Source organism: Petaurus breviceps, unplaced genomic scaffold (assembly GCF_028583685.1).
Source record: "Petaurus breviceps papuanus isolate PSGF00001 unplaced genomic scaffold, PetGlider_PUasm1.0 90897, whole genome shotgun sequence".
NCBI lineage: Eukaryota > Metazoa > Chordata > Mammalia > Diprotodontia > Petauridae > Petaurus > Petaurus breviceps.
Window position 1 is genome coordinate 14,459,299 of NW_027187374.1, and position 22,896 is coordinate 14,482,194.

Here is a 22,896-nt window from a genome sequence, read left to right on the forward strand (position 1 = left end):
GATCACCAGAAGCTTTGGCCATTTCCAGAATTATCAACACATAGATGCTAAGGAAAAGTGAGAGATCAGTGCAGTGTGGACTTTGGGATCCGGTAGTTGGGAGTGCATTGGCTCTTGCCCCTGGGGCGAGAAGCTGCTGCGCCATTTGTCAGCTTTAGCTCCTGGCCTGCAGAGTGTAGGGTGACCAAGCAACAAGTCTGAGGGGTAATAACTCTTGCTTTAACCTGCTTGGATCGGGATTGCGGTCTAGGGTGGAGGTCCTGGGATGTGTGACCAACTTGCCAGAGTGTGTGGAGGCTTCAGAGAGGGCACCCAACTAATACCTCTGGCAGCTGAGGAAACCCCAGCAATTTGGGACAAAGCTCCCCATCTGGTAGCAGAGTGCTACTGTGGCAAAAAGCCCAAAAGTCCAGTAATTGAGTAGCAATATTACCAGTCAAAGGAAGCAGAGCAAAGAGAAGAATCCAACATTAGACTCCTATTTTGGGGACAAAAGGGATCAAAGTATGGAACAGGAGGAAGACAATGAAGTCAGAGCTCCTGCACCAAAAGCTTCAAAGGAAAATATGAACTGGTTACAGGCCATAGAGGACCTTAAGAAGCAGATAAGAGAAGTGGAGGAAAAAATGGGAAGAGAAATGAGAACGATGCAAGAAAATTACGAAAGGAGAGTCAACAACCTGACTGAAGAAAATAACACCTTAAAAAATAAACTAACTCAAATGGCAAAACAGGCTCAAAAGGCAATGAGAAGTAGAAAGTCTTAAAAAGTCAAATTTGCCAGATGGAAAAAGAATCTCAAAAGCTCACTGAGGAGAATCATTGCTTCAGAATTAGATTGGAGCAAATGGAAGCTAATGACTTTATGATAAATCAAGATGCTGTTAAACAGATCCAAACAAATGAAAGAATAGAAAGCAATGTGAAATATCTCATGGGAAAAACCATTGACCTGGAAAATAGATCCAGGAGAGATAATTTAATAATTATTGGACTACCTGAAAGCAACAATGAAAGAAAGAACCTAGAAATCATCCTCCAAGAAATTCTCAAGGAAAACTGCCCTGATGTTTTAGAACCAGAGGGCAAAATAGAGATTGAAAGAATCCACTGATCACCTCCTGAAAAAGATCCCAAAAAAGAAAACTCCTAAGAATATTATAGCCAGTTTCTGGAATTCCCAGATCAAGGAGAGAATATTACAAGCAGCCAGGAAGAAACAATTTGAATATTGTGGAAACACAATCAGGATAACTCAGGATCTGGCAGCTTCTACACAGAGGGATCGAAGGGCTTGGAATATGATATTCTAGAGGGCAAAGGAGCTGGGATTAAAATCAAGAATCACCTACCCAGCAAAACTGAGTATCATGTTTCAGGGGGAAATATGGTCATTCAGTGGAATAGAGGACTTTCAAACATTCTTGATGAAAAAAACAGAGTTGAATAGACAATTTGACATTCAAATACAAGAAGCAAGAGAAGCATGAGAAGGTAAACAGGGAAGAGAAATCATAAGGAATTTATCAAAGTTGAACTATATGAGACTAATTGAAGGAAATAAGAATGTGTGTATATATATATATATATATATATATATATATACATATATACACAAACATACATATATATGTCTACATAGGAGGGTATATGGGGGTATGGATACATATATGAATGTGTGTACATATGTGTACAAGTATACATAGATAGAGGACACAGGACCAATTTAATAGGAAGGGATGATATTTAAAAGGTGAAATTAAGAGGTAAGAGAGAAATATAATGAGAGGAGATGGGGAGAGACAGAATGGGGTAAACTATCTCATATAGAAGAGGCAAGGGAAAATGGTTACAATGGAGGGGAAGAATAGGAAGGCAAAAGGGAATGGGTCAACCTTATTCTCATTGAATTTGGCTTGGGGAGGGAATGAAATACACACTAAATAGGGTATCTCACCCTACAGGGGAGTAGGGGGGAAGGGGATGAGAGGAGGGATGATGGAAGGGATGGCAGGCTGGGGGGGAGGGAAGTTGGAAGCACCCACTTTTGAAAAGGGATGGGATCAAAGTAGAGAATGGAGGCCGGTAGGAGGGATTCCAGTTCAGCAGCAGCTGTGTCTATTTCCAGACTTATCAACACACAGATGCGAAGGACAAAGTGAGAGGTCAGTGCAGTCTGGACTTTGGGACCCAGTAAGAGGGAGTACATCGGCTTTTGCCCCCTAGGCCAGAAGCCTCTGAGATGTCAGCACAGCCAGCCAGCGCCACAGTGGCAGCTTCAGCTCCTGGCCTGCAGAGTGTAGAGAGACCAAGCAACAATTCTGAGGGGTAATTGCTCTTGTTTTAACCTGTTTGGGTCTGGATTGCAGTCTAGGGTGGAGGTCCTGGGATGTGTTTCCAGGTTGCCAAAGGGTGTGGAGGCCTCAGAGAGGGCACCCATCTAATACCTTCAGTAGCTGAGAAAACCCCAGCATTTGGGACAAAAGCTCCTCTGTCTGGCGGCAGAGTCCTACTGTAGCAAAAAGCCCAGGGGTCAAGTGACTGAGGGGCGACATGACCAGGCAAAGGAAACAAAGCAGAAAGAAGATTCCAACATTAGACTCTTCTTTTGGGGACAAAAAAGGAGCAAAGCATGGAACAGGAGGAAGACAGTGAAGTCAGAACGCCTCCACCAAAAGCCTCAAAGGAAAATACAAGCTGGTTACAGGCCATAAGAAGCAGATAAGAGAAGTGGAGGAAAAATTGGGAAGAGAAATGACAATGATGCAAGAAAATTATGAAATGAGAGTCAACAGCCTGACTGAGGAAAATAACACCTTAAAAAACAGACTAACTGAAATGGCAAAAGAGGCTCAAAAAGGCAATGAGGAGAAGAATGCCTTAAAAAGCCGAATTTGCCAGATGGAAAAAGAATCTCAAAAGCTCACTGAGGAGAATCATTGCTTCAGAATTAGATTGGAGCAAATGGAAGCTAATGACTTTATGAGAAATCAAGATGCTGTTAAACAGATCCAAACAAATGAAAGAATAGAAGGCAATGTGAAATATCTCATGGGAAAAACCACTGACCTGGAAAACAGATCCAAGAGAGATAATTTAAAAATTATTGGACTACCTGAAAGCCATGATCAAAGAAAGAACCTAGAAATCATCCTCCAGGAATTTCTCAAAGAAACTGCCCTGATGTTTTAGAACCAGAAGACAAAATAGAGGTTGAAAGAATCCACCGATCACCTCCTGAAAAAGATCCTAAAAAGAAAACTCCTAGGAATATTATAGCCAGGTTCCAGAATTCCTAGATTAAGGTGAGAATATTATAAGCAGCCAGGAAGAAGCAATTTGAACATTTTGGAAGTACAATCAGGATAACCCAGGATCTGGCAGCTTCTACACTTAGGGATCGAAGGGCTTGGAATATGATATTCTGGAGGTCAAAAGAGCTGGGATTAAAACCAAGAATCACCTACCCAGCAAAACTGAGTATCATGTTTCAGGGGAAAATATGGTTATTCAGTGGAATAGAGGACTTTCAAGCATTCTTGCTGAAAAAAACAGAGTTGAATAGAAAATTTGACATTCAAATACCAGGAGCAAGAGAAGCACGAGAAGGTAAACAGGAAAAGAAATCATAAGAAACTTATCAAAGTTGATCTATTAACATTCCTACATGGAAAAACAATAATTGTAGCTGATGAAACTTCTCAGTATGAAAATAGTTGAAGGGATTAGAAATATATATATATGTCTATATATGAGGGTATATGGGCATATGAATATATGTGAATATGTGTATATATGTTTACAGGTATACAAGATAGAGGGCACAGGACCAATTTAACAGAAAGGGATGATACTTAAGAGGTGAAATTAAGATGTGAGAGAGGAATATAATGAGAGGAGATGGGGAGAGACAGAATGGGGTAAACTATCTCATATAGAAGGGAAAATGGTTACAATGGAGGGGGAAAATAGGAAGGCAAAAGGGAATGGGTCAACCTTATTCCCATTAAATTTGGCTGGGGGAGGGAATTAAATACACACTAAATAAGGTATCTCACCCTACAGGAGAGTAGGGGTGAAGGGGATGACAGGGAAGGCAGGCTGGAAGCACCCACTTTTGAAAAGGGACAGGATCAAAGTAGAGAATATGACAAGTTGGGAGGTGGGATAGAAGGGAGGGTAATATAGTCAGTCTTCTACAATATATCTATTCTGTTAATGTTTTGCATTAGCTGCACATGTACAACCTATACTGAACTGCTTATCTTCCCAGTGAGTGTGGGTGACAAGGGAGGAAGGGAATGAATCTGGAATTCAATGTTTTAAAATCAAGTGATATATATATATATATACATATATATACATATATATGTATATATACTATTATTAATACTATTTTACATGTAATTGGGAGATAAGATATACAGGCACTGGGGCATAGAGATCCACCCTGCCCTACTGAAAAAGTCGAAAGGGGTATGGGAGAAGATGGGAGAGAGCAGATGGGAGGAAGGGATATCCTGTGGGACTGCTATTTTGGGGCGGTAGGTAGGGGAAAAACGGGGAGAAAATTTGTAACAAAATCTGGCAGAAATGAATGCTGTCAATCAGAAGTTAATAAAGCATTTGAAAAATGAAAAAAAAAACATTTGGGTCTTATTCCTTTTTCTTTTATCCCTTTGGAGGTATAGACCTAGTAGTGACATTGCTAGGTTAGAGGTTATGCCCAGTTTAATAGATTATTGACCATAGTTCTAAATTGCTTTCCAGAATGGTTGGACTAGTTCACATTGAGTGCATTTAGTGTACATACTTTCCCACATTTGTCCATACATTTCCCAGCATTTGTCATTTCTTTTCCATCTTAGCCAATATGATGGGTGTGAAGTGGTACAGAGTTGTTTTAATTTGTTTTAATTTGCATTTTTCTTTTAGTGATTTAGAGCATATTTTCATGTGACTGTTGATAGCTTTAATTTCTTCCTCTGAAAAGTGCCTGTTCCTTTCCTTTGACCATTTATCAATTGGGACATGGCTCTTCTAATTAGATGTGGCTCGGTTTCTTATATATTTGAGATCATCAAAAAAATTTGCTGCAAAGATTTCCCCCCAAAAAATTTTTCTGCTTTTCTCCTAATTTAACATTATTATTTGTGCAATTTTTAAATTTTACATAATCAAAATTATAGTTTTTTCCTTCAACAAACCTCTTTTTCTCTTGTTTGGTCATGAACTCTTCCCTTATCCATAGATTTGACAGATAATTTATTTCACATTCCACTAATTTACTTATATATCACTCTTTATGTTTAGATCATGTACCCATTTGGAGTGTATATGTATATGTATGTGTATGTGTATATGTATATATACAATGTGAGATGTTTGGTCTCTGCTTAGTTTTTGCAGACTTCTTTCCAGTTTTCCCAGCAGGTTTTTGTTTTTCAAATAGTGAGTTCTTGCAACAATAGTGTAGATCTTCAGGTGTATTAAACACTAGGTTACGATGCTCATTTTTTTCTGTACATTGTATACCTAGTCTATTCCATTGATCACCCACTTTATTTCTTATCTAATACTAAATTTTTTCCATTATGACATCTTAGTAGTATAATTTGTTATCTGGTACGTCTAGGTCCCCTTCCCATTTTTTTCATTGATTCCCTTGATATTTTGACTTTTTGTTCCTCCAGATGAATTTTATTATTTTTTCTAACTTTATAAAATAATCCTTTGATAGTCTGATTGGTATAACACTAAGTAAATTAATTTCAGTTGTATTGTCATATTTTGTTATATTGGCTCTGCCTACCCATGAGCAATTATTTAGATCTATATTTGTTTGAAGAACAAATTCATTTGTAAAAAGAGAATCAAGCTACCATCTGGAATGGGAGATATCAAAATAGAACACATAATATATGCAAAGTGCTCTGCAAAATTTAAAGTGCTGCATAAATGTTAATTATTTTTATAATCATTGTTATTAATATAACAAACTTCTACTAGGTTCAGAGGACAGTGACACTGAACCCTCTCTCTCTCTCTCTCTCTCTCTCTCTCTCTCTCTCTCTCTCTCTCCCTCTCCCACACACTAAGGGGTCCCCTCTTAGCTCTGGAGCTAAATATTTTGTGACCAGGTCAAGTCTTGGGGGAACCTGGCCTTGTTTCTCACACCCTTTGGCTTAGTACACCCCAAACACCTGGGGGAAATTACTGAGAGCTTAGAATTTAGAGTCTAGTTTGAGAATAGTAATGTACTCAATGTATCAGTTATTAATATCTATTTATATCTTATCAGGTATTGATATCTATTGGTATCTTATACACAAAAAAAAAATGTGTAACAGAACCCATATTGACAGAAAGACAGAACAGGATATAAAAATTGTTGTATACCTGTTGTATAACCTGCTGTTATACCTATCTGGAAATTGACACATGAAAACATCAAAACACAAAGCCTGTTTCAGGACTGCCGAGATTTTACCTCACCTCTGCAATGTCCAGTTTCATCCAGGTCCATGTCTTCTGGCAAGCCCAACGAGGAGTGGATCTCCTTCTCTGTTGGTGGCATTTAAGGTTGAAGTATTTGTCTCAGGCTCACTGCTCTGTGTCACCTAAACAAAACAAGAGCACACACATGCACACACATCAGAGGAGACAGGATTTATATGTATATATACACACATGTTTATATGCATATTTACACATATATACACTACACACATCATTCATATGTGTATATTTAGTACCTAGTACTTAGTGTTTATAGTTCCTATATATATGTACATACCCACACAATTGATGGGGATAGTTATTATAAAAAGGAACCCTAGATACTCTGTCTTTGGTTCACAACTTCATGGAAACAGAACCCCCTCTTTCCCAGCTCTTTCCATCAAAATATTACTATCCCCTTTTATCTAGGGGATCTCAGATGGTCCATATTCATTTAATCTTTCTTTGCTTTTGGGGAGCTGTAACAATGCATGTTAGTAAAAATTTCTTGCATTTGTCTCAAGTACTAAACCAGTCATCCCAGCAAATAATTTTCTTCTCTTTTTTTCTAAGGACTTTTTCCCCCTCAAAGCTCTTAGCCATCTATCACTCACTTTTCTGTTGTATTTGATCCACTTCCATCTATATACACACAAACCCATACCAAAAAAGGTAACCAAGGAGTCTTAGAGAAGTTGGTTTCTCTTGAAAACAGAAAGCAAACATCTTAGAAAAACAAATATCTGTGAGGCGGTTAGGTAGAAGAATTAGTAGTCAAGAAGACTGAAATGATTTTTTTTCTTTTTTTTTTTAGAGGGGGAAAAGTAGGGCAATTGGGGTTAAGTGACTTTCCCAAAATCACATAGCTAGTAAGTGTTAAGTATCCAAGTCCGGATTTGAACTCAGGTCCTCCTGACTCCAGGGTTGGTGCTCTATTCACTGCGTCACCTAGCCACCCCAAAGAAGACCAAAATGAATGGCTGTATGACCCTGAACATTTAAGCTCTCAGTCTCAGTTTTTGTGAGGAGATTGCTAGTGAAGTACTGAGAAGAAATTCAAGCACTTTACTTTCTAACATAAAAGCATACAGCTCCCTAGTCCCTGAGTCCCCCCAGAAAACAAAGGTGACATAGGTCTAGCATGGAATGCCACTCAGTTGAGAGCCCAAAACTCAGGGGTCTCTTTTTTTTCTCTGATTGCTGTTTCACAAAAGATTCATGAGATCCAAGTGGGAGGGGGACCTACTGGGCAGTCATTTATACAGAAACTAGAGACACCCAACACCTTTATCAATCACACAGACATTATTATTAGGAAGGTTTGCCAAAGTGATTATTCTTAGGGGAATCTTGCAGGTCTTACCTAAAGAAACTGGCTTAAACCAGCTACTAGATACAGAAGACCTTCCTGTTGTGTAGGCAGGTGCAGGCCAGTTAGTAATCAGACATGGAATCATTACTTCTTTTTCTCTTTTAAACTAATTGGATTGTCTTCTCCCATGAGTTTCCATACAAGTCAGACCACATCCTTCGAGGTAATTTTTACTTGTTTGAATGCTTCAGTATTGATAATTGTTGTATCCCTACTTTCATTTGTTAAAAATCACCCAACTATTTAATCACTCATAGCTCAGTAAATGGCCTTTTTTTCTTTTCTTGCTTTTAAGCACACCTAAACTGCTTGCCTTTATTATACAAAGTTCATACAGTAGCTTTGTCCTTAATAGTTACTATTATGACCAATAAAATAACATCTAACTGGTACTGAGCTTTCTTTTTAGTATTAGTGATACTAACTCACCCAATCTCATTAATCAATGATTAACAAACTCCTAACAGATTATACTGTCTCCATCCTAGTGAATCTGAAACCCTGACTGTCATTTTTCTAACTGCAGGCCCTACAGGGTTCCATCCTAGACCCTAGTCCCTTCTCCCTCATGATGATTTCATCAACTCCCAAAGATTCAGTTATCATCACTATGTTTATGATTCTCATAACTGCTTATCCAGCTCAAACCTCTCTGCTGACCTCTAAACTCACATCTCCAACTGCTTCCTGGTCACTCAATTTAGATTAGTTGTATACACCTTAAGCTCATGTCCAAAACTGAACTCATCATCTCTCCTCCTAAACTCTGCCTCTCTCCTAAATTCTCTATTACTGTCAAGGGTACCACCTAGTCCCCAAGCTGGACCCCTAGGTGTTATCCTCTGCCCCTCTCTATCTCTTACCCCCCCCCCCTTCGCAATTCTGGGCTAGGGTCTAGCAATTTTCCTTTGGCAACAGACTCCATATGGCCCCCCCCCCCCTTCTCTCCTCTAATACTGCCACTATCCTGGTGCAGACCCTGGTGCAGCATATTCAATGAGAATAAGATTGACTCATTCCCTTTTGCCTTCCTGCTCTTCCCCTCCATTGTAACAGTTTTTCCCTTGCCTCTTCTATATGAGATAATTTACCCCATTCTGTCTCTCCCCATCTCCTCTCATTATATTTCTCTCTCACCTCTTAATTTTACCTTTTAAGTATCATCCCTTCTTATTCAATTGGTTCTGTGCCCTCTGTCTATGGATACCTGTACACATATATACACACACTCATATATATATATATATATATATTCATACACTCATATACCCTTCTATATAGACATATATATGTATGTATACATATGTATATATATACATTTCTATTCCCTTCAACTATTCGCATACTGAGAAAAGTTTCATAAGTTACAATTATCGTTTTTCCATGTAGGAATACAAATAGTTCAACTTTGATAAGTTCCTTATGATTTCTTTTCCCTGTTTACCTTCTTATGCTTCTCTTGCTTCTTGTATCTGAATGTCAAATTTTCTATTCAACTCTGGTTTTTTCATCAAGAATTCCTGAAGTCCTCCGTTCCATTGAATGACCATATTTTCCCCAGAAACTTGATACTCAGTTTTGCTGCATAGGTGATTCTTGGTTTTTTTTTTAATTTTTTTGCTTTTGGGGGGGCAATTGGGGTTAAGTGACTTGCCCAAGGTCACACAGCTAGTTTTTGTGTTAAGTGTCTGAGGCCAGATTTGAACTCAGGTCTTCCTGACTCCAGGGCCCATGCTCTATTCACTTTGCCACCTAGCTGCCCCGGATTCTTGGTTTTAATCCCAGCTCCTTTGCCCAACAGAATATCATATTCCAAGCCCTTTGATCCCTCAGTATAGAAACTGCCAGATCCTGTGTTATCCTGATTGCGTTTCCACAATATTCAAATTGTTTTTTCCTGGCTGCTTGTAATATTTTCTCCTTGATCTGGGAATTCCATAACCTGGCTATAATATTCCTAGGAGTTTTCTTTTTGGGATCTTTTCAGAAGGTGATCAGTGGATTCTTTCAACCTCTATTTTGCCCTCTGGTTCTAAAACATCACAACAATTTTCCTTGAGAATTTCTTGGGGTGGCTAGGTGGCACAGTGAATAGAGCACCGGCCCTGGAGTCAGGAGGACCTGAATTCAAATCTGGCCTCAGACACTTAACACACAAACTAGCCATGTGACCTTGGGCAAGTCACTTAATCCCAATTGCCCTCCAAAAAAAAAAAAAGAATTTCTTGAAGGATGATTTCTAGGTTCTTTTTTTGATCATGGCTTTCAGGTAGTCCAATAATTTTTAAATTATCTCTCCTGGATCTATTTTCCACGTCAGTGGTTTTTCCAATGAGATATTTCACATTGTCTTCTATTTTTCATTTGTTTAGATCTGTCTAATAGTACCTTGATTTCTCATAAAGTCACTAGGTTCCATTTGCTCCAATCTAATTCTGAAGGAATGATTCTCCTCAGTGAGCTTTTGAGATTCTTTTTCCATCGGGCAAATTCAGCTTTTTAAGGCATTCTTCTCCTCATTGCCTTTTTGAGCCTCTTTTGCCATTTGAGTTAGTCTATTTTTAAGGTGTTATTTTCTTCAGTCAGGCTGTTGACTCTCATTTCATAGTTTTGTTGCATCATTCTCATTTTGCTTCCCAATTTTTCCTCCACTTCTCTTATTTGGTTTTCAAAATCCTTTTTAAGCTCCTCTATGGCCTGTAACCAGCTTATATTTTCCTTTGAAGCTTTTGGTGCAGGAGTTCTGACTTCACTGTCTTCCTCCTGTTCCATTCTTTGATTCTTTTTGTCCCCAAGATAGGTGTGTAAACTCGGATTCCTGTGCTTGGTTTGCTTCCTTTGCTTGCTCATGTTGCCACTCAATTACTTGACTTTTGGGCTTTTGCCACAGTAGGACTCTGCTACCAGATGGGGAGCTTTGTCCCAAATTGCTGGGGTTCTCTCAGCTGCTGAAGCTATTAGTTGGGTGCCTCTCTGAATCCTCCACACACTGACAAACTGGTCACAAATCCCAGGATTTACACCCTCAACAGCAATCCAGATCCAAGCAGGTTAAAGCAAGAGCACTTACCCCTCAGACTGGTCATTTGGTCCCCCTGCAGGCCAGGAGCTGAAGCTGCCACGTGGTGGCGGCTACACTGGCTGCTGCACCTCAGCCATTTCTCCCTCTAGGGGGCAAAGATCGGACTGAACTCCCAGATCCCAAAGTCCACACTGCACTGATCTCTCACTTTGTCCTTAGCATCTGTGGGTTGATAATTCTGGAAACCGCCACAGCTCTGGTGATCTGAAGTCCCTCCAGCCAGTGGCTGGTTTTGGCCACCCTGAGGCTGAAACCTCTGGCCCACTGGGGCTCGGCTCCCAGAGTGCTATGCTGGTCTGCCCTGCCGGACTGTCTTCAGAGGGAGGTTAGCTTCTCTCTGTCATTTTGTAGGTTCTGTAACTCCAAAGTTTGTTTAGAGTCATTTTTTACATGAATTGGAGGAGGTGGAAGCCGGAGCCTTTGAGGAGATCCCGTTTCTACTCTGTCATCTTGACTCTGCCCCTCATGCTTATAGTATTGCAATATCCTGCTCATTAGTCTGCCTGCTCCTGATCTCTTTCCACTCCAGTACATCTTCCATTTAATCACCAAAGTGATTTTTCTGAAGTACAGGTCCAATATGCCACTCCCCTCTTCAATAAATTTCAGTGACTCCTTATCTCTTCCAGGATCAAATACAAATCCTTTGTTTGGCATTCAACGCACTTCACAGCCTTCTCTTACCACCACCCACCCCCAACTTTCGGTCTTCTTAAACTTTTGCACTTCTTGCACTATGTACTTTTCAGTCTAGTGATAGTGGTTTCCTTGTTCCACAGCTAAGACATGCCATCTCTCAACTCTGGTCATTTTCTCTGACTGTTCCAACGTGCCTGGAATGCTCTCCCTCCTCATCTCTGCCTCCTGGCTTCCCCAGCTCCCTTCAAATCCAATCTAAAATCCGCTTTCTACAGGAAGCCCTTCCCAACCTCTCAATTCTACTGCTTTTTCTCTGTTAACCATTTCCTATTTATCCTATATGTAACTTGTTTGTCTGCTTGCTGTCTCCCCTGTTAGACTGTGAGCTCCTTTAGGGCAGGGACTGTCTTTTGCCTCTTTTTGTATCTCCAATGCTTAGCACAGTGCCTAGAACACAGTAGGCACTTAATAAATGCTTACTAAGTTGAAAAGGGAGAGCATTCCAGGCACAGGGGACAGCCAGTGAAATGACTACAGAGTATTTGGAGGTAAGACAGTGTACAAGTTTACTACTGACATCCAATTCAAGGTATCAGAAAAACAGTTGGAGATGCAAAAATGGAGATCAGCAAAGAGATTGGCATAGGATAATTAGATTTAAAAATCATCAGCAGAGAAATGATAATTCAATCCATAAGAACTGATGAAATAGTAAAGAGAGAAAAGAAGGGGGCCCAAGATAGAGTCATATGTGACACCAGTGGTTATTGGGGTGTGATCTAGATGAGGATCCAACAAAGGAGACTGAAAAGGAGCAGCCCTTGGGGCAGCTAGGTGGTGCAGTGAGTAAAGCGCTGGCCCCGGAGTCAGGAGGACCTGAGTTCGGTTCCAGTCTTAGGCACTTAACACCCACACAAAAAAACTAGCCATGTAACCTTGGTCAAGTTACTTAACCCCAATTGCCCTCCAAAAGGCAAAAAAAAAAAAAAAAGAAAAGAAAAGGAGCAGCCCAATACATGAGAAAACCAGGAGTGGTGTTCAAAAAACCTAGAGAGGAGGAGATAGTGATCAATAGTATCAAAGGCTGCAGAGAAGTCAAGAAAATGAGGATTGAGAAGAGACCATTGGATTTGGCAATTAAGATATCATTGGCAACTTTGGAGAGGGCAGTTTTGGCAGAATGATGAAGTCAGAAGTCAGATTATAATGGATTAAGAAGAGAGTTAGAGCAGAGGTCATGGATACTTCTATCATAGATGACCTGCAGGAGTTTAACCTCAAAAAGCAAAAGAGATATTGGATAATAGTTAGCCAGGATCTCTACCTTCTGGCTTCCTTAGCTTCCTTCAAGTTCCAATCAAAATCTAATCTTTTACAAGAAGCCTTTCCCAGTTCTCCTTATTGTTAAGTGCCTTCTGTTTGTTGATTATCTTCAATATATCTTGTACATATTTTGTTTGTACTTAATTATTTACATGTTGTCTCCTCCATTAGACTGTGAGTTTCTCAAGAAAAGAGATTGTATTTTGATATTTCCAGAACTTAGCACAGAACCTGGAACCTTTACATAATAGATTCTTAATAAATATTTATTGACTGACTGATGTAGTAGACACAATAAGTGCTTATAGATGATCAATGTTTAATGTCAGTTTACAATTGTTTTGTCAGATTTGATGCTATTTCTTACTAAAATGTAATGCTACAGACAGATGAAGATAGTTTGAACTATTCTAATCTACATTTATGTAAAATATCCTTGTGTTTTTCATAGAGTCAGTGGCCATCAATCATCATCATGATGTGCCGTCCTAAAGAATTGTAGCATTCCTTTGGCAGATCCAAGCAATTTATGAAATGAGGACATACTGATTCAATTACTTTTTAAAGAACTGTTTCTTTTCTTATTCCTATCCAGAAAACTGCCATTAAAAGAAGAAAATGAAAAAGATGTTTTAAACCCAGAAATTATAGAAGCAAAAATTTCCATTGATATAACTCAGTCAAAAGAAGATAGCAAAGCCTAACAGGAAAGACTACCACAGCAAAAATAACAACAACAACATCAACAACAACAAATTCAAACTGAAGTGACCCTGTAACCAAAACTATACAGCTTACCTTAATTTCTTGGGCAACTTTTTCTATCAATATCCTATAGGGATGATCAAACTACTCTGGTCCACAGTACCTTTATATTTTTGTTTATTTTGCCTCCACTCGTATTCCTGGCTGACAACAATTCTAAGATACCATTTTGATCAATCTGATGAAGTAGTGCAATTTATTACAAAGTTGAAATTTATAAGGAAATACATCATTAAAATACAATTCTAGGCAGAGTCTATCTTCTAAATAGGAGAAAATCATAACTTCAAGTTAAACTAGTAAGAAAAAAAACATTGTGTTTTCTTGAATCTTATCTTTTAAATAAATATATATATATAGTCACCTTTAAAGGAAAAATTAAGAGTCTTACTAAATATCAATTGATTATAATGAGAAATTCAACATACCTGTGGCCTAGAGAGACACTCTAATTATTGATAGTAATAACTGACAAGACTGAGATTTCTATGTAACTACAGTGCAGATCCATGATTGATCTCTAACACAGCGAAAAACTAATCAGCATGGGATACAAATCAAAATGATTATATTTTGATGAAAGATATTGTTACCATATTCAAAAGTGTGACTTAGAAATTCCCTCATGTTTTCTGCTATTTAAAGATAGTTGTTTCCATTATGAAGAGATAATGTTTAAACTGAAACCCTAGGAACCAAAATGAAAACAGATATATGGTTTGGGCTTCAAATAAGCTTAAGTGGAAACATTCAATTTGTTACCTTACCTTAACACATATATATATATATATTTAGGTTATTTTCATTTTATTTTCTTTTTAGTGTTTTTATCAGATCAAGGAGCCATGTTTTTCAAATATGTCAAATGACACTGCTGGTATTTTTTACAGATGTATTCTTAATCTTTGTCATGCATATTTTAAGACTGTATTTTACCAACTTTAAAAGTCTGTTAATGAATGATTTGAAGTAAAAAGAAATACAATTTGACTAAAATCAAAAAAAATCTTTAATGAGTAGATATTTTATTTTATGTTTCATTCTTCATATTTGTATCTTCATTAACACAGTGCCAACACAGAGTAGACACTTAGCAAATGCCTGTTGATTGGTTGATTAATATGTAGTATAAGTTGAAATATCTTTCTGGTAAGCATATTTTTACTATGAATATTAATTTTATTCATTCTAAATATAGTATCTTAGAGATATAATCTCCTGATCAGCTATTTTTTTCTCTTGAAAGTCCTTATATATTCAATATAGATATGCTAATGTCACTTGTTTGAAATAGTATTATTTTAGACCCTAGTCCAGAATAAATTACAAACTATGCAAAGCTCCCTAAGGATAAAAAAGTCTGATTATTAAATTTTGCCTTTATACAAGGCAAATTAACTATGTATAGCTCTAAATAGAAATACACCCATAAAAAGATACATGTATATATATGCTATATATGTGTTTGTGTTTATACACATACACACATGACTACATGTATATGTATATAACTATATCCATTGGGAGCAAGTTTTAAAATATTCCTACTCCCAAAGTATCAAAATTCTCTTCAGCATTTCAAGTGATGTTTTGTAACTCTAATTTTGAAGTGGTAGAAGACATCTTCCTCATCTTTGACTGCTTAGAGAAATGATCTGGAAAGAGCACTGGGTGAATTTTAACACCTGTCAAAAATGACTGCTATGGAACTTTGTTCTCTTAAATTAATGTATAAATAAAAGTATTATGCCACCTAGAAGCTCCAGTTTCCGTTTCAAATTAATTGCCTAAAATATCAAATCAAGCAAAAACCACTATTTTTCTTTAACCATTCCACTGCCATTTTGGATATTGGTAAGTCAGAACTCAATTTTTAAGGCAAGAAGATGCTGATTAACCATAGCTCCAAACTGGAAATTGGAGCGATAGAAAATCACTCCATATTTACTATGAAATTTTCTCAAGGAAGAATGTTGTAATTACCATAAAACTGCTATAGATTATATCTATATCACAAATCAGTTAAACCATCCTTACAGACTTGACTGTGTAACCAGTTGACTAACAACTTTCTCAATTAATTTATTATAATGACAGTCAAAGTAATTGAGATAGTTTGTATTTTTGGAGATTAACTTTTCCTGGATTAGGCTCTAAATTGGCAAATTAATGACAGTGAAGGAATTAGAAAAGCTGAAATGTCTAGATAGCATACTTATCATTGTAACACCTGTGAGTTTATGTGAGCTGGAGAGAGTTGGGTGGCTGGTGCTCAAGCCTTTTTGCCCCCTTTCTCTTCTGAAAAGGGGCAAAGCTGAATCCTTCCTAAACCTTGTCTGTCTTCCCTCTAAGGGATAGTGGTGGGAGGGAGGTAGTTTATGGTGTCATCATTTTTTCAGTTCTCTCTCTCCTGGTCCTTTCTTCTCTGGAGATTTAATCAGTCATACTCTATTATAATAATTAGCTTGTTTTTAGCTAAGAGTAAATATAATTGCATTCAAGTCCAGGTGGTCCCTTTCTATGCTATTTTATGGAGTTGATATCAAATGAAAATGTATTAATGCAATCTTAATAGCCCAGAGCCTATTAGAGTTAGTCAAATTTAGATAGAGGTTTGGCTGTCTGCCATAATTTTTTTTTTTTTGTATTTTCAGTAATCCCTAGCTACCTCCATTCTTTTCTCAACATGGACTAAGTATACAGTACAGATTTTCATGACCAAACCCAGGTTTCTTTATTTATGAAGCAAAATCAAGATACAGGAAACACTTAAAAGAAAAAAGGAGAATATAAAACAATATCTGGTATTGAACAGGCACGGGAAGGGGAAGATAGGAGAAAAGTAGACCTTTTGGAACTTCACACAACCTTTGAAGAATCAATTACAATTTACTGCAAAATGCCTGAAGGAGCCCTGAAGGAGGGAAGCTTCTTCCCACCTCAGTTTATTAAGTATTTTGTGGAGCTGAGAATGCCATCTTGGCCCTCTAAATGCTGCTCAGCTCATGGAGTACTTCCTCTCAGGCTGTCTGTCTTTTTCAAAATTGCCAAATGTAATTCAAAGTAGACCTTCCAGCTCTAAAATTGTTATAATCAAAATGACTCCCAGGGCTGAGAGGAAATGTTTGTCCTTCTGAAACACAACTCCCAGAATGCTAGTCAGTTCTCTAACCCATTTTTATACTATACTTATGCTGTACTCTGAGAAACAGAGACAGAGAGAGATTTGTATATTGTATTAATGAGAATGATGTTTTTCTCATTTCCTTGGGCTATACATGAAAGATCAGTCAATGGAATTTTTTTCTTCTTTATCCATAGTTCAGCTTCTTGCCACTATAAGAGATGACAATCTGAGATGAATAGTATCTGGGGCTAAACACAGGCATTTCTGGGTATAATCTGTTTTTTTCCTAAGTGGCTCATACCTCTTGTCCTTAGAATCAGTGCCATTTAAGATCAAAACAAAACCCTGATTGATTTTTTACACTACCATAGAAAAGTTTCCTAATAAAAGATGGCTTAGTAATTTGTAAGATAAACATAGTCTTTTCGTATTTTAGACAAGTTACACAGATAGCTGTATAAATATCACTTTTACTGTCTGAGAATAATGTTTTGTTAGTGTAAATTTTCAGAAGAGTTGACTGAATATAACTGACAGAACTGATAAATAATCTGAATTATATAATTTTTTAAACCAGAATCTCATTTCAAATATTGGCAGTTCTTGGTAATTTAGATGAAAATGGGCAATGACAATCACATTCAATAAGAGATTAAAGGAAAGAGTAAGTTATAGAATGACAAGGTCTTGGAAGGGTACTTAGAAGCCATCAAGTCTAACCCCTTCATTTTACAGTTGAAGAAACTGAGGCACAGAGAGTTTAAGTGATGTGCCCAGAGCCATACAGCTAGTAAATGGGGCAGAATTTGAACCCAGTTCTCTTTTACTCCAAATCTAGCACTCCACTATTCCATGTTGCCTCTCTCAATTTTCCTTTACACTAGCATGAATAAATTTATCATATTATTAAAGTTATTTGCAAAGGAATTTTATGGATCCTATGATACAAACACATATATTTGATATATATCATGAAACAGATCAGAAACATTACTATTCTGTTGCTCCTAATGCTTACTGTTGATAAGTTAATCCTTTTAGTCTTTAGTAACTTTAGTCTTGTAACTTTAATACAAAGTAAGAAGCTACATTAAAAATTTATATAGCAAATTCTGCTTTATATTTATTTTCTGAATTGAATATTATCTTTAATTCAACAATCATTAACAAATACCTGTAATGACTTTAAGGCATTGTGGTAGGTTCTGGGGCCAAAAAGGGGGAAAAATGAAATAGTGTCAGCCCTCAAGAAACTTAGTTGAAAAAAATTAATTAAAAAAACTCATTTTGCAAGTGTCTTTTATTCATAAATAAATGAATTATTTAAGTGCTATACACTGAATTTTAAAACTTATGTCTTGCCTGTGTTTTCTGTTCTTCTAAAAGAACTAATATGTATTTGTGCTTTGATATGAAATTCTTTTATTAAAGAAAAACACTTTCAATTTTCCCACAAATCTTGTTTAAAATATTTTCAACTTTTACTGATAGATTTTTGCCCAAAGATATGACACTTTGATGAGATGCATGAATTTATTTTCACTGGAAATTTAATTTTTAGTCTTCAATGTACATAAACTTTCATTAATATGAAATATAAAACAACATTTGAAATATACAGGATGATTATAAAGTCCTAGTACAACTTTAAACTTTAGTAACTGATATAAATGATAGAAGCACATTATAAATGTTACATAAAAGCTGACATATTGCTGTTTAAAGGAATACAATCTGATTTTTTACCTTCACCATTTCTGCCATCATTTGTGACACGTTTCAAAACAATTTTAAGTTGCTGCACAGTAATTTCATGAATTGAATTTATGAAAAGAAACAGAAATTAACAATAATAATATATAAAAATATAAGAATTTGTCTTTTGTGTCATTTACAGTATACTTTTATCATGTATATGTCTAAAGTGTTTAAAGCTGTACAAAGATTTTATAACCACCCTTTTTGAACTTTTCACTGAGAAATTAATCTTTTTTGTTGTTTTTTTAAAGTGTATTCATGTACCAATTTCCTTCAGATTCTGTTGAAACTAAATTTTACCAGTTGTGAGGAATAACCTCAACATTGTGACTAAAAATTGTTCTTTAAAATTTTTAAGTTGGTAAAAGTATGTTATAATCTAATTTAGTCCTTTCTTTCCTGTTTCAATTTAAAATATAATTTGAGACCATAAACTTTCTCTTGGTATTATTGATGGGGATAGGAGTGAGGGAGATTGGATTGGAAACTAATCCAATTGGAGAATGCATAAGAATGGACCTGCAGGGTCTACCCCAGGGAGCTTGAATAAAGCTGTGGCAGTATACTTCCCCATCCTAACTCCTAAATTAAAAAGTCATACATCTTGTATAATTAATAGATTTGATCTTTTCATTTCAAATAATTGGAGTCTTTATCATTAACTTTACAGACTAAAATAATGGTAAATCTTACACCATTAGCTTTTTGTAAAATGCATTTTGCTTTTTAACTTGGAAATATTAAAGTGTTCATTTCAAAATCTTCTTACAGACTGTTCTACACATTAAACTGGCCTCTTAAATACAATAAAAACAAAATATTGGGTGAGGTAATGATATTTTTCAACAGAAATATCCTAACATTAACTTTACCTTTAAAATGAAAGGTTTTATATATATATATATATTGAAGTGTTTTTTAAAAATTCCTGCCTAAGCTAGTTTCCTTCATTGAAAATTATATTTGGGGAAACTTTGTGAGCATATACCATCAATTTAAAATTTAATATTTGGTAAGGTTAAAATAGTGGCAGGAACAGTTTCAATTCTAACAGTTTAATGTAATGGAAATATTTCAAGCCAAACTAAGATATCTGGGTCATTGCAGTATTCCCAGGTCAAATTAGATCATGTAATAATATGATATTTACTAGTGCATATTCCATATTATTAAAAACCAATATCAGAAACATTAATGTAGTAAGTTATTTTCCCCTGAAAATAAAAGTTCATGACTTCATATAAAGTGAAAAAAAATTTAATGTTTGGTTTTTATTTTATATAAATATTGGTGCATCTTATAGTATTCAATTTTTTAAAAAATTATCTTAAGATAATCCATTGTTTAATATATCATTTGGCCAACAAGTTGAATAAAATATTTAGAAACTTCTGTTTTGAAAATGTTTGGAGAAATTGCAATATTCCTGCTATATAATGTACATTTAAAAAATTTTAAACATGGTCATTTAAGGAATGATCAATGTTTATATTTTTAAAAATCTTTCAAACTCTGATACAAGTTCATAATTAAGAATTAAATATATGCAAACAGATTTGAACTGATGTGTATGTGAACATCATTTTCAAAGAAAAATAAAAAGGAAGAAATGCTGAACTAAATCCAGGGAAGAAAAAAGCTTAGATTTTGAGCCCAGACTGAAGAACAGGAGAGTTAACAATATAAGACGGAACCAGTGATTCTATTTTGTGTAACCTTGAGGTTCAAGCTTGCTGCATAAGACTCTTCTCCTTCATGGATAGAATAATTATTATTCAATGCTGTGAGCCTGCATGAAGGGCAAAAATTGGCTCAAAAGCTTAGGAGAAGAAAATTTCTCCTTGGTCTTTAAGCAGGCAAGCTTGAAATCAAAAACATTGGAATCAGGAACATGTTTGGAAGAAAATGGATACCTTCCAAATATGTCTACCTTCTAAAATCTGGGGGTTTTCCCCCTAAAATATGGAATCATAAGTATCCTCTCTTGAAGCAGGATACAAAAAGAAAATCTCCCAAATTTTTGAACCAACTCTATCCCCTCATTACTCAACACAGTGTTGAGTAATAGTTCACTCTACCAATCAGAACAGTCTTGTGCAAATGCACCAGGATTGAATTCCAGGTTATAATCATAGATAAGTTAATGTAGGGAGTATCACATAACATAAAAGACGCTGTGTTTAAAACATCATAAATCTTTGGTTCCTGACCCTTGAATTTTGTTGTTCATGGTGGAGAGTTTGCCTTTAGACCTTGCTATGAACATGTAAACTATTAGAAATAAAGACATTTGAAACACTTGGTATGTGTTTTCCATTGTGTGTACAGTACATGTTAAATACATGTCATCTTTCAATAGAATTTACTTAACATGTATACTTGGAGTGTATACTACTCAAATACTGTGTTGAGAAGTAAGATATCACAGTTAGTTTTTTGTTTTAAAATACTATGTCCCTCTGAAATGCTGTAAATGTATATTTAAACTAAACTGTAAAAAATTATACTGAGAATGTTGAGGTTTTGTATTTATGAAAAACATTGAAAGTATGGCTTACAGTATATCAAAATTATTTGTCATTCTTCACCATTTGTAAATTAATAGTAAAGTTTCTCTTACTTTAATAAAGTGTTGCATTTATATTAATTTTGGAAAATATCTCTGTAATGACTAGATTTATGACTTTGTAGCTTTATTTCAATTATTTGGAAAAATCCCAAATGCCTTTCATTATATCAATAATCATAGAATTTTAAAGTTGGAAATGACCCAAACATCTATCATCTACTATATCTGAAAGCCAAAACATTAATCTTTTCTAAGGCATGTTTTGAAAAATAATTTCCTCTGACATTTTGTGAATCAGTGTAAGTATCAATGTCAGATTCTCAAGAGTAATGTAGGTTATATGTAGAAGAAAATGAGGAGAAAGTGCAGAATAACTTCAGTAAGAAACCAAAAATATCTGCTAAACACATACTTGAGTTTATCTCCTCAGTGACTATATATGTCATATTATTAAGGAGTTTTGTGGGCTTACATAACAAAAACAATTGTTTCTTCAGAACATACTTACCTGGGTTTATCCCATATAAAATGTGACTTTAAAAAAAAAATATATATATATATATATACATATATAAACTCCTCTCTCTTCAAAGGAACAATTTTCTTTTTTATTATTATTAATTTGTTTGTTTACTTTTAGTTTACAAGATTCAATTCCATAATTCCTTGAGTTTCACATTCTGTCCCCCTTCCTCCCCTCCCCCCCATGGCGGCATACAATCAAGGACAGGATCTATAAATACTTTCACATTAGACATTAGTCAGGTTATAAAGATGGATTGTATCAGATAGAATGAAAAATGGTAAAGAGGAAATAAAACCAAACAAGAAAAGGAAAAAGATCAAGTAGTTTGCTTCAATCTGGATACAAACTCAGTTCTATCTAGTTCTTTCTTTGGATGTAGACATCTCTCTCCATCATGAGTCCTTTTGGATTGACTTTATCACTGCATTGCTGAGAAAAGTCCAGTCTATCAAAGTTGGTCGTCACACATACGTTGCGTTTGTAATTGTGTACAGATTTCTCCTAGTTCTACTCTTCTCACTCAGCATCAGTTCATATAAGCTTCTCCAGGTAAATATGAAGTCCATCTTCTCATTTCTTATACCACAATAGTATTCCATAATATGCATATACCACAACTTGTTCAGCCATTTTCCAATTGATGGGCACCCCTTAATTTCCAATTCTTTGCTAACACAAAAAGAGCTACTATAAATATTTTTGTACATATGGGTATATCTCCCACTTCTATGATCTCTTTGGGATATAACCCTAGAAATGGTATTGCTGGGTCAAAGGCTATGAAATTATTTATAGCCATTTGGGCATAATTCCAGATTGCTCTCCAGAAAGGTTGAATAAGTTCACAACTCCACCAGCAATGCATTAGTGTTCCAATTTACCCACATCCTCTCCAGCATTTGTCATTTTCCTGTCTTGTCATCTTAGCCAATCTGACTGGTGAGATGTGGTACCTCAGAGTTGTTTTGATTTGTATGTCTCTAATCAATAGTGATTTAGAGTATTTCTTCATGTGCTTAGAGATATTTTTAATTTCTTTCTCTGAAAACTGCCTGTTCATATCCTTTGACCATTTATCAATTGGTGAATGACTTGTATTCTTATAGATTTGACTCAATTCTCTGTATATTTTAGAAATGAGTCCTTTATCAGAGACATAGGTTGTAAAAATTCTTTCTCAATTTCTCACCTCCCTCTTAATCTTGGTTACATTGGCTTTATTTGTACAGAAGCT

At 35.9% G+C, this 22,896-nt stretch overlaps 1 protein-coding gene across 3 annotated transcripts in view; it reads left to right on the plus strand.

The window, feature by feature from the left end:
• Positions 1–21,208, plus strand: part of NCAM2 (neural cell adhesion molecule 2) — a 311,641-nt gene extending 290,433 nt beyond the window's left edge. For all 3 annotated transcript variants that reach the window (XM_069075045.1, XM_069075047.1, XM_069075048.1), the window contains one exon: positions 13,513–21,208. In XM_069075045.1, the coding sequence (XP_068931146.1) occupies positions 13,513–13,621 (109 nt within the window). In that variant the 3' untranslated portion in view covers positions 13,622–21,208. The remainder of the gene's footprint in view (positions 1–13,512) is intronic.
• Positions 21,209–22,896: the final 1,688 nt, after the last annotated feature.